Source organism: Ptychodera flava, chromosome 20, assembly GCF_041260155.1.
Source record: "Ptychodera flava strain L36383 chromosome 20, AS_Pfla_20210202, whole genome shotgun sequence".
Classification (NCBI taxonomy): domain Eukaryota; kingdom Metazoa; phylum Hemichordata; class Enteropneusta; family Ptychoderidae; genus Ptychodera; species Ptychodera flava.
In genome coordinates, this window is record NC_091947.1 from 5,281,447 (window position 1) to 5,295,398 (window position 13,952).

General features: G+C 34.6%; 1 protein-coding gene across 2 annotated transcripts in view; it reads left to right on the plus strand.

The window, feature by feature from the left end:
* Positions 1-13,952, plus strand: part of LOC139119824 (dedicator of cytokinesis protein 1-like) — a 114,181-nt gene that overhangs the window by 17,736 nt on the left and 82,493 nt on the right. For both annotated transcript variants that reach the window (XM_070683733.1, XM_070683734.1), the window contains exons 2-6: positions 3,775-3,858; positions 4,970-5,013; positions 8,583-8,638; positions 9,297-9,396; positions 12,890-13,038. In XM_070683733.1, the coding sequence (XP_070539834.1) occupies positions 3,775-3,858; positions 4,970-5,013; positions 8,583-8,638; positions 9,297-9,396; positions 12,890-13,038 (433 nt within the window). The remainder of the gene's footprint in view (positions 1-3,774; positions 3,859-4,969; positions 5,014-8,582; positions 8,639-9,296; positions 9,397-12,889; positions 13,039-13,952) is intronic.

A 13,952-nucleotide genomic window follows, 5' to 3' on the forward strand; every position in this document is an offset into this window, starting at 1 on the left:
TAAATTATTGTAAGAATTTTCTGGTTTTATATAACTACATGTAACATAACGTTACTCACTTCAGATATTTTTGTCAAGATAATCTATGAAAAATACATTTCTGTTTGCTCAACTGCTAAATCTATAGTGGTGTGGTGGTAACCATCCATACACATGTACGTATACAAGTAGGTTTGGAGTAAGAATGAGGTATGAATTGGCAAGTCTACAAAATACATACTTTATCTACATGCCATTTCATTTCCTGTACATGTACATGTAACATGAATATGGCCTGTGATAATATCTCAAACTTTATTATCAAAATGCAAAGAGCTGTTCAGCTTTTGGTCACCCTGGGTGATGTCAGTACGTATGTCTCATTGACAATTGATATTCAGAGAGATAAGCTCCATGTAGTTGTGACCGAAAGATTTTAAATGCAGGTCTCTGATGGGAGAATTGTGGGAAAGGTTAAAGGTCATTGCATGTGTGATGTGTAGCCGTGAGTACATTCTAGATTATGATGCACTGAATACATGTAAGATGTGAAGTTTTACATGTCAATTGTCATTTCACATTATGCAAAGATACAACATTGACATTCCCATCATACAGCAAATTATGAAGAATACTACAACATGTTGAAAGTGTTCTTTAGTTCTCCACCCTTAGTAACATGTTGCCATTGTCCAGTAGTTCTCCATCCAATAAGATGATTAGAAGTTTGCAGTGTTCTTTTTGGCAAATTAGATGTCAGTAACTTGGTTATTGCAATGAGCAATCAATATTTTTGTGTATTCATTTGATTACAGACAACAAGTACATGTAACAATAATACATGCTTCTTTGATTTTTCAAATGTATTATTGTGGCTAATGTAATGTTATGTGTGATTGTGTTTATGTATTGTACCCTTAATAATCTAAAGTTTTACTTTTAAGCAGTGACTAATATAATCTTGTAGAACACATGAATACATGTATATTCAAGTGTAGTGAATTTCTCACATTCAGGAACTGCCATATCCATGAATTACTATATGTATATTGCATTTTAAGGCACAAATTTTCTGATTTTAACGTATCTGTAAAAATTGATGACATGTCCTGTCGTTTGCCCCATTGTGTGTGCAGTCGTGGGTAACTGTATCTTTGCAAATATCAGAATACATTTACATTCATGAAAACATGTACATGTATACATAGCCTGACTGTCCTTCACCTTGCTTCTCAAGGCATCAAAGTCTCTACACTGGTACCATGCTAAAAAATTGAAGGAAAGCCTCAATCAACGTGCTAGTCTGTCTGCACTTACATTACACCATATGATGTCTGTACATGACCGTGATGAGGAGAAAGTTACAGACATGTTTCATAATGAAACATCTACCAACTTTTTTTTCCTGTGAAATATTGATAAAGCAGTCAACAGAGCACACTATAGATACTGAAGTTCAGAAATTTTACAAATTGACATAGAGATTTTATTCTCAATGTCAGTGAAAGATTTGTTTTTGGCTTTGAGAAATGTGTACATTGCTCAAAGAAATATTTCATGGAAAAATGACTACATGTGTAGACATACACATCTAATATTATAGAACCCTCATATAACATCAAGGCAGTGTATGATAGTCTTCATAATTGTGTAGATACACTCTGTACATGTACCTTAGTTTTAAAAGTGAACTGATCTTACATCATGTATGTCTTTGCCAAATCAGACTCCTAGGACCTAGAACTATTGTGTATTGATACATCTTTGTTATACAGATTACAGTCATGCTGAAATGAATTATCACAGAATGTTTTCAATGTCAAAATTCCAATGGCTCTGATTCGACGATGACTCCGCAGTGTGTTTTGTCATTTGAAGGGTCTCATCATGATCAATATGATTGATAATGAATGAAATCTTTGTTCAAATTGCAAAACTATGCTTGGCATCTCTCTCAATTGATGTTCTATGGTGAATGTAAGAGGTGGTACAGTACATGTATTTAATAATAACTGCCAGCTTGATATGCTTATAAATATACTTTTGTGATTATGAATGCACGTTGTACAACAGGTCACATAGCCACTAGCCAAATGCTTGTGACATACAGTGTACTACTACATATACATGTACATGTACATATAGGGGTAAGAATAATTCCAGTTGTTGGTGCCGTGATAATTGATATTTGGTTTCCAATATAGGAAGTAAAGGTATGATACATCTACATTCTAGAGAATAGATGTACGGTTTCCTGTTAATCACAAAACATGTCCCTTTATCATGTGTATGGACCAGGGTGCAGTGAGTGACATATTAGATGAGCCCCAAGCCAGTCCAATACATCACTCAGTAAGCCCTTGTCCTCACAGGGCCTGTATTTTGTTTATAACTCTGGTACACAATTAATAACTCATGTACACCTTCCACTGTCAAGTACCCGTTGTATGTCATTTAGGGTTTAACGTTAGAATAGAAGACATAGCACAACATGAGTTGAATGCATGATCGTGTACATTTCATGCTTTATATTTTGAGAGAATCATTTATTGTCATGCATACTCTGTACAGAATATTTTATCATCGTTTCATAATCAAATATTTTGACCATGAAGAGGCTTTGCGATTGTACCATACACATGTATGTGAAAATCACCAAGCAAGCACAAAGTTCACGCCATATTACAGTAAATCAGTGATTTCTACACAGAATGATATGCTTTGTATGTCAAAATGGGGCTTTTCTAGTGAAATTTTATTATTAAAAAAAATATTGATACATATGTAATCACAGCTGATCTTTGTCAGAGTGCTAAATGTGTACAAATGTGTATAGAGGTTTTCCTGACTGACGACAGTCATTTCTATGACTGCGAAACTTGAATTACGTGTATAGAAGCATGAGTCACACCTTGATGTAGAGTGTTCGTTTTACACACTAGTTTGTAGTCTGTCAGTTCATGGTTACATTTGAATGCTGTATATACATGTATTATCATGAAAAAGGTAAACTTGATGACCACACCCATATCCTATCAAGTAAATCCAAATAACAAATGTATATTGCCCATATATTGTGTTGGATCAAAGTCTCTAATAATACTGCCAGATTGTATCACTTCCCCATCTGAGCAAGGCGTCAATAATACATGGTATTAGGCTATATTGATATGTGGTTTTGCCCACTTAGTTTGATGTATTGTAGTGGGTTTGGTTGGTAAAAATCTTGTTTACTGTGTCTAGATATTCAAGGTCTTCAAATATTCATGGTATTGTTGTAATGCATCATTGGGTCCTGTTATGCCTCACTGGTTTTAACAAACTTGACCTGATGTTGACATACAATACTGTTTGAACATGGCAGGGTAAGGGTTAAAGGTTAAACGAAGGTAATGACACAAAGTTCGGTCAAAAGGTCATGATTTGATAGTAAAAAATTGAAATAACATGATGTATTGGACTTGAAAATCATAAATGTGATCATGTGTTTGATCACAGCAGAGTTCAGTGTACTGTATGTGAAGCAAGGTTTCAGCATTACATGTTTTCTCAGAGTTTCGAAACTTGAGTATTAAAGAGGACTTATTGGATCTCTTATTCCCTTCTAATGCACAGTTTTGAATGTCAAGAAAGAGAATTCCATGACATATCATAGTTACCATGACATATCATAGTTTATCTCCACAGACATAAACAATATAAATTTCTTTTGTAAAGTGTATAGTAAGTGGTCTTTATAAATCTTGATAATTTCTTGCTTTCAGTCTGTAACATGTTTTGTTCCTTTCTCTGCAGTGCTTTATAATTTTTGGGAAGAGCGCACCCATTATCTACGGTTATCTGTTGGGGACACTGTCCATGTTCTAGAACAAAATGAAGGTAAAAGTGAATGTTTTATTTTATTTTATTTGCCTTTAAACTGGAAATTGCTGAGGCAGGGTATGACTAAGTAACCCACTTTATTGTAAGCCAGTGGCTCAAACATAACTTGTGAAATCTGAAATTGGAACCAGTGGCTTCTGGTCAGATGTGCATGACAAGCTTGTGACACGACATTATGAGCATCCAGTTAGATGCAATGTGTCATGCAAGGCCCCATTCTAGGTGTAGCAAGTCATTTAATTAGACTGACAATAATTGGTTGTGACTCACAGCATCAAACGTTGATGGCAAAAACTGCCAAGTAAAAAGATGTTGAATTAAACCTGCAAAAAGATTAACACCTGATTTCAATGAAAGACAGCAGTAGTAAGAGAGTGGACAGATTGGTGTGCGTACAACATCTGTACGGCTACTGTAAATGTCCTTCCAGCCAAGTTACATAGAAATAATGTGTTTTATATAAGACAGTAGTTTACCTTGTAAGGTCATCAGTACCGGTACTCCACTTGAAGCCATGCACAAATAGACAACAGAGGAAAAGATAGTTGTATGTAAATACACATATGTCATATAAGAGACAGTAATGTCTATGATTATATGGAGATTTTAGAGGCAGGGCTTAAACAATTTGCAGTGTGCAAATATACAACATATATCCACAATGCTAGAAGGACTGTGATGATATCAAGGAAATTGAAATATTGAACATTGTCAACTCATTCTGCTATGATCCATGCTAGTACATTACAATATTCACTTCTTACTGGGGCATTCTCATATCTTGCATTATTGAATGACAGATCTTTTGGTCAAGAAGTGTGATGGTGACAATTTCCTCATATTTGATACATGTATGAAGTTTATTGATATTTTAGACCTAGCTCATAAACAAAGAAGTGACATTGTTTCTGTAGTATAGTGCCGTAATCTTTCCTACTCTTTACTCTTTGGTAAATCATCGAACTATTTTCAATGAACATGTCTCAGAAAACATCAGAAATACTACAAACACAACATGTATCTGTTATTTAATGAATGTGTTCATCTGAAGTAATGGCATCTGCAGTCTCAAAAGAATTCACTTTTTTGTGCATTTTTAACATTACAGAAGGATGGTTCTTTGGTTACAATACAAAAAATAAAAACAACAAGGTAAGTCATGATTTGTGTATGTCTTCTCAAAGTTCAAGTCGTAAGAGATGAACCAGTATAGGCTATTCATGGAAATCTGAACATTGTATTTATCCAAATATTAAACACTGGTCAATTAGTAATCAGTCCAAGTGTAAGTCTGATTCATTGCGTTCATTCTTCACATTTTATCCCCGCACTGTATGTTCAACTGGATCTACGCACTCTGGTCGTAGAAAACATCAGAAACAAATGAAATGGGAAGTGTGACTACTTCAGGGATCAGGCTTTCATTTCAAATGCTGAGACACATTTATGTCAAAGGTCAACCATAGTGGACCTTAACCCTTTTGCCACCATGGTTTGGCCCAGACACATTGTTTTCAATGGTAATTGTGGACCTGTTACAGGAGATTAGGGGTGAACAGGCTAAATGTGGATGTCACATTGTGTAATTAAATTAAGTCAGTGTGAATGTACATGTGAGATATGGTTTTAATTTAAAAACAGCCTATGAAAACAAAAAATGGAGAAATAGCAATTTGAGTTAGTAGAAGATGTATTCATAAAGTCCTTTTACCTTAAACATTTCCACAATGTGAGTTAGTGGAGGATGCATTTAGTACTTTACCTCTAACATTTCCACAAGGAAACAGAACAGGAAATTCAGGACAGAAACACTAGATCCATAAAACTAAAATATCGAATGACAGCATTTTCGAAAGTTATCAAACTACTGCCAGTGGTGTAATAACAGATAACAGAAGAAAAGCCGGTTGTGTAGTATTGAATGACCTTTTGAACTTTAAGCCGCTACATATGGTGTACTTTCTATTTTAAAGTTCAAGCATTTACTAATGCTCTACATGAAAAGCAATGAAGAAAGGAGATTTATTGGTGGTGTGGTGTCAGCTTTTCAGTGACAAGCATTTATTAGCTTGTTATGTAAATGATTGGGCAGGTAGATATACGTCTTGATGATGAAATTTGTTGTATGTGAAATTTATGACCTCATAGTAATGCTGACATGTTCAATAGCCTTGATTTGGTAATGTTGAAAAATAATATTTCCTGTAGTGTCACATGAGTGTTCAGTCCTACCACAGAGGGCGCTGTCATATGAAAATGTAAGAACTTGCCAGTATTAATTATTCCATCACCATCAAGTTTGGTATCTCTCTATTAAGGTTCCAAGACAAGAAATTGACTTTTTAATCTAACAATTCTCTGGTGGTTAATAAGCTCAGAACTCCCCTAAATTGTACATTTTCTGAAAGCCTAGATATTGGAGAACAATTTGGTAACCACAGTGTCACCATTGTTTACAAAACTATCACATGACAGGCAATTTGTATAACCTTTCAAAGATTGGTTTTCCCTATGTTTTATCTCAATACGTCAAAATATCTGACCCAAACTTGCTGGAATACAAGCTGTCACAACGTTCTTCTAAAGTTTGTCTCAGATTTTTTATATCTTGCTTAGTTTTTTTTTAGCACAATTTTAAAGAAATTAACTGTCTTTTTAATTAATTAATTGTCTTTTTTTTTGTTTGTTTAAGAAGGTTTGAAAATTCTGAGACATACTTTAAAAGATTCCTGGGACAGCTTGCACTCACACAAATTTCAGCCATATATCTCAAAGCATTGAAACAAACATAGGGAAAACCGATTTTTGAAAGGTTATGCAAATTACCTATCACGTGATAGTTATGTAAACAATGGTGACACTATGGTAACACAAATGTTCCCCTATATCTATGCTTTCAGAAAATATATAATTTACGGGGGTTCTGAGCTTATTAACCAATAGAGAATCGTTAGCTTTGAAAGGTTGATTTCTTGTCTTGGAACCTTAATTCCTTTGATGTAACTGATTCATATACTGAGAATCAGGAATGTAAACATGCACTGTGGTTTTCCTCAATCAGAATGAACAGTTATATGTAAGTTGTGTACTTGATCTGGTCTGTGTAAAGGAAATGGAAATCAGATTTTAAAATGGTTACTAAATATAGAAACAGAATACAATCTGTAGAGAATTCTCATAATAGTGGCACTGCTTCATTCTTGGAGTCTTGTATCATGTGGACAGAATAGTGTGGTTATTTACTGTGTATAGTCAAACAGGGCTACTGAAGACAGCCTATGGAACAAGTACAGTGTCATTACACCCAATTCAAACACAATGCACTGTACATAGAAATGGTTCAGGCATCGAAAGGTGCACTTGAAAAAAAGGTTAATAAAGAGGTTTCTGTAATGGTTAGTAAATTCTCTTCAACTCATTTAATTTAAAGTCAATTACCAATAACAAGTAAATAATACAAATACATAAGAAAAATATGATGCATAGTGAAGAAAATACCCATAAGCAATAAGCGATATTGGAGATGAAAAATAACAATTAGCAATATTGGAGAGCAAAAAAAATAGCAATAAGCATAATAGCAATATTGGAGACCAGAAACTAGCTACACACTGTTTAGCCAGTGATACTGCTTGGTGCACACACTGTTCAGGCAATGATATTTAGAGGTTATAACCTAATATCACCTGTCCCTGTGTCATATCAGCATGAGTGCCATGTGTGCTGCGTCAGACGAGACAAAATTGAGTGTCTGGTGCAGCACAAATGACACGAATGCTTATACAACGCAAGGAATAGGTGATAATAGGTAATAACCAATTTACCATATACCCATGCCCAGAATTTTACTAATGACAGGAAAACCTTAAATTTTGAGGTTATACTTGTATTACTTGTACATAAATATTGACAGGCTTCATTCATAAACTATACAAAGAAGTCAACATCATGCACGACGTCACAACGAATCCTCCATATCTCAATGAAATCTAAGAGGAATGACACTGGGATTCAAACATCGTCGCACAGGCCGAACTTTCTGAAGTGCCCTATGCTGTGACAATCATTACCGATCAAACACTGTCCTCTGCTTTAAATCTCTCCTGATTTCGATCACGCTTGATTGTCACATGGCACTGAGATGGGCTGCCATGTTGTTTGTTTACAATGAGAGTTGCCATGTCAACAGGTGTCAGACGTGCGACACTGCTGTCAGACCATGCACCTATTACCTGTTCGGAGGTGTAGACCATGCCTTGCAAATGGCGAAATATTTGTCAGAGCTTGTCTAAAAGAACTTTGACAGATAAACCATGGGAAAACATTACCAAACTCAACATGTTATTTCCATAATTAGCAACCTGAAATATCCTTGTTCCTCAAAGCCCTGCAAATTTTAACATCGACAACATGGCTTTGTGGATGGGGAGTGGCAGCCATTTTGTTTGTTTACATTATTTTATCATCAAATCTCACATGTAGTTCTGGAACATTCCAAAACCAATGACGTGTATCATGCATATCCAGGATAATGTGATACAGGCATGGGTATATGATAAGCAGTGATGTTGATAATTGATACAACTTACTCACTCAGAACACATCTATTTGATCAGTATAGTTTTCAAGGAAGACATATTGTAGACTTTCACATGAAAATACTTTGAACCAGTCTTAATGATTACAATTTAACTTTGAACTTCGTATCACTCCTCCTGTAGGGTATATTTCCAAAGAGTTATATTTTATTGAGGGAGGCAAAAGTTGAAAATCCTGGGTAAGTTACTCTTGACCTTTCTAAAGTAAAACTTTGACAGACTTCTTCTTTTGGCAATGAACTTATGAAGTCTGAATGACTCACGCTGGGATATCATTCAAGTACATTTCCAGTACTTATATACTGAATTTGTTCAACTCTATCCCAAATATTATGGGATAAGCCAGAGTGGTACTACATGTATTAAATAGTAATTTTCTCCTAGCAAAAACTTACAATGACACTTTTATGGCAAATGCATCAGTTCTTAGTTCCTTTACAAGACTGAGGTCATGCAGATTATTGGACTCGAATATGTAAGACTCAAAAGATGGAAAATGTACACATTACACTCTGATAGGATAATTACCACCAGAATCAGTAGGGAAGTACATACATGTATTGTATTGTACATATTGTATGTACTGCTGTCAATGTACATGTACCTCACTAAAAAAACTGCCAAGTACTGTAATATTGTCATCATTAATACCTGTGGTAACATCATCATCACTGAAACTGAAACATTCAGTATTGTATCTGTAGTAATACAGCTTACTACAGCAGTGGTATGTAACTTATGAATGTAGATCTGGGGTAGGCGAAGAATATAAGATTATTAATATTATGTTTATTATTTGTCTTAATAATTGTTTCTGACTTGTCACTGGTCTTGCAGACAGAAGAATGAGTGTGTAACTCCTCTAGAGCTTCCTATCGTATCTGAATTATCCTCTGTACTTAGAGAATGGGGACTTATCTGGAAACAGTGTTATGTGGTAAGTGTCATACAATGATATGTTGTCAGTCTGTTAAGCTCAGGAAATTCTGAAATTCATTGAAATTAAAGCGTAGTGGTCGTCGCGCTGCGCGTGCGCGATTTTTTTGTTGATAAACATAAATGTTTGTAAACATAAGTCTTCTCAACTTCAATCTGAGTGAGATGGGAGCGGTCCCTCACTTTGTTAACGCCTTTGTAAGACTCAACATCATCATGCAATAGTAAAATATTAAGATCGGAAACGAACTTCAGTGGTGTATTTCTATTTATAAACTCATGTAAGGCTACGAACATTGAGACACTACACTCGGCACATTATGTCGCTGAGTTTACTGCACGCAATCACAGTGAACAAATGGGTTTGATCACGTGCGGTCACGCTGGTTGTACAGTACAGTAAAACATCACTAGAATGTATACAATGTGCCCTCCCGGTTATCACCATAATGGCTTTATGGCAACCTCTGAACTTGGGCACAGAGAGTTCGGTTACACATTGTTGAGGATTGAAAATATGGACTCACCAGATGCTCCAACGGCAATACATACCATGAGCGAAGCATAGTGCCAACAGTGAACGCCCCTTATATTACGCAAGAGGCTGCCCAACAATCTCAGAGTGCTCTAACTACTATTAAAGCAGTGAGCGAAATACACAAAATGTATACAATGTGCCCTCCCGGTTATCACCATAATGGCTTTATGGCAACCTCTGAACTTGGGCACAGAGAGTACGGTTACACATTGTTGAGGATTGAAAATATGGACTCACCAGAGTGCTCCAACGGCAATACATACCATGAGCGAAGCATAGTGCCAACAGTGAACGCCCCTTATATAACGCAAGAGGCTGCCCAACAATCTCAGAGTGCTCTAACTACTATTAAAGCAGTGAGCGAAATACACAAAATGTATACAATGTGCCCTCCCGGTTATCACCATAATGGCTTTATGGCAACCTCTGAACTTGGGCACAGAGAGTACGGTTACACATTGTTGAGGATTGAAATATGACTCACCAGAGTGCTCCAACGGCAATACATACCATGAGCGAAGCATATATATATATATATATATATATATATATATATTATAATATATATATATATATATATATATATATATATATATTATATATATATATATATATATATATATATATATATATATATATATATATATATATATATATATATATATATATATATATATATTGTGTGTGTGTGTGTGTGTGTAGACCAGCAACAGCACAATACCTAACACAAAAATTACACTCAAGACATACTATATATATATATAATATATATATATATATATATATATATATATATATATATATATATATATATATATATATATATATATATATATATATCTATATATTATATATATATATATAATATATATATATATATATATATATTATATATATATTATATATATATATATATATAATATATATATATTATATTGTGTGTGTGTGTGTGTAGACCAGCAACAAGCACAATACCTAACACAAAATTACCCTCAAGACCATGATCGGCAAGCCAGAGCAGGAACATGGGAGATGCTGTTGCTTCGATACGGAGAAGGTCACTGCGTTGACGTACATGGATATAAGAGAATCCGGTCCCACAACGTAGCGGCCCCACGACTACTTGGCCCACGACCCACTGTTGATCACCATTTCTTACTTCTTCTAGTAATACGTGGCAAGAAATAGTCAAATGGTAGGGACACAATAAAACAAAACGAATGGGTTTTTGCGGCATTTGGCAGGGAAATTGCACAGCTACATGTAGGGACGTATTGAGAGATCCTGTGCATGGTCATGGCAGTGATCCAACGGCTAGCTAGTGTAGGCCTACCGGTGCTACGCAAACTTCGTTGTTGTACCTCCTGATTGCTGGGTAGGTCTGAATCCTCTTTCAAATGAGATAACCCCTCAGGAGCATGCGCAGCGCGACGACCACTGCGCTTTAATATCTTCACCTTGAAAAACCCTGTAATATTGATATTGTTAAAAGCTTTATAAGAACATTTTCTGTATTCAGTAGTTTTAATTGTAACCATGTGATACATGAGTGCAGTTGTATTTTTGCAATCAACCAAAAGAATTTTCACACTTCATCAGGAAAAGGGTAACCACTGCACTTATTAATTTCTGAACATTGCTGATGTTGTTAAGGTGGTGGAAAGGCAGAGCGTCAGTTATAAATTTCAACAAAACTATTAAAATATAAAAGTAGTCAACATTCTCTGTTGAATAAAAAAAACTAGACATTTGGGCACAAAGGCATTGCAGAGTTATAGCCTGTTAAAACTTCTGAAAAACTGACCAAATAAGAAGAAGCTGGGGAGTCCTTAGTGTATTAACTATGGTAGAGGTCCCCTAGCTTTTAATAAAATGTTTGAAAAGGGAAAGTCATTATTTGCTGTTTTTCAGGAAAGTTTGACAAGGTGGTGCTGGCATTCAGAGTGAGTGACTGCTATTGTAAATGCATTTTTAGATTCTTTGAGTGTCAAAGAGGTGTCAAAAGTGAGATTAACCAAAAAAAACTGCTCTATGACTTCAAAAGAGGGGTGCAAATGTGGCTTGTTTTCAACATTTTTGACAGAATAACAGTTTTCCTACATAATTGTATACCAATTTAATCCAACTTTGAAATGAGATATGGACATGGAATTTTTACAGCCTATTAACAAGGTTACAGATAAGATTTGTAAGGCACAATTTTCCTGTATTTAAAGTACTTTTTGAAAAATCACATTTTGAAATTTGAAAGAATTTTAATAATTTTTTGATATATAAACCCATGTAAAATCATAAAAACAAATTTATTTACAAATCCTGCCGTACAAATCTTACAATAAATAGTGTCAACATATTTATAACTAATTTGGTAATATTAATACTATCCAATTATATTAAATTCAAATATGTAAAAAAAATATGAAAAATTAAATTTTAATATTTACTGGTGTCATATTTCAAAATCATGGCTGCAAATATACAATTTTTATATTCTTTGGAGAAAATATTAACTAAGGGAGTTATCCTGAAAATTTGAACTAAATATCTTGATTCTAACACTTGAAACTTGACATTAACTGAGAAAAGAATTGGTGCAAAAATAGCCTTTCCAACCACCTAAAGATGACAACCAGGTGTGTATACCACTTGGCAACACCACAGAATAAGAGTAACTATCTAGCATTAAACACATTGAGTGTAACAGAGCAAGATGTTAGTGAACTACACCATCATCTCAGATCAGTGTTTCTTTGTACAAGAGTAAATGAGATATATCTAGGCATTGCATATGTATTTTACAAGTGCAATACAACTTGACAGTACATAGTATAATTAATATCCATTCATCCATTCATACACATTTGTTGCATTTTCATTGTCTATAAATGCAACACTTGTCTACATGTATCAATAAATTCTAATGGTTTGAGTACTTTAACCATATCTTCCGTCACAGGATGGAATGACAGAAAATTTCGAAATGCTCAAAGGTATGATGTTAGATTTAGTGAATCTGAGAAGACAGATTATGTCAGGAACGTTACCAGAAGAAGAACTTAAGGAAATTATCCAAAGAGTAACGTCAAAGATTGATTACGGAAACAGGTATGTGACATACTGTATCAGTTAGGCTATAGACTTTACATTACATACAGATAGTGGTAAGAGAAAATTCATGAAATGTTAGCATGATAGAGTTTGAAGTAGTCAAGTAGTACTAGTATGACACTTCAGATACCAAATATGTGTTTGAATTGATCAGTCAGCTCAGAAATACAGTACTTCAATTGAATTCAAATATTGATACAAATTCACTGTGCAGAGAATTTTGACATACAAAACCACACAACCATGTTCCCACCCTAAAATAGTTGGGTAGATAACAAATTTAACTTATAAAATTGTTTAATCACAACCCATACGCATAGCTGGAATTAAAATGAAACTCACACACATACATCAACATTAGCACTGATTACACTCATACAACTCATTCAGCTGAACTTTATAACTTCGTTTTAAGTCCCCAGTCTTTAAGTTGGCATTAGAGGGTAAATGTTTTAATAACAAACAGGTATCAGTCACATTTACATGAATGCCACAGATAAGACTTCATGCTTGTTTAAATATACATATTTATACAAATAACAATCAACCAATCAGTGGAAATGGATGATGTCAAAATGTGTTTCACATTACTTTGTGAAGATCAAGCTCAAGAAAAAAACAATCTTATACAGTCCAAGTTGTAGCTCTTCATGAGTTGTGATCCATTTTCTACAAACTTTTAGTGATTGGTTAGTTTAGGACATTTACAACATAGATAAACAAACCATTGTTTAATATTGATACAGTTGATTTAAAGGTATACAGTCACCTGTAATCTAAATATGCCAATATATGGTCAAATGGGCGTTCCTTGGTATTCAAAATACCCATCGTAGGGTGCTGTTTTTAAAAAAGCAGCCACCCGCTTAAAATCTGTGATTGGTTAGATTTTCTCTTTCCATAGTAACTGT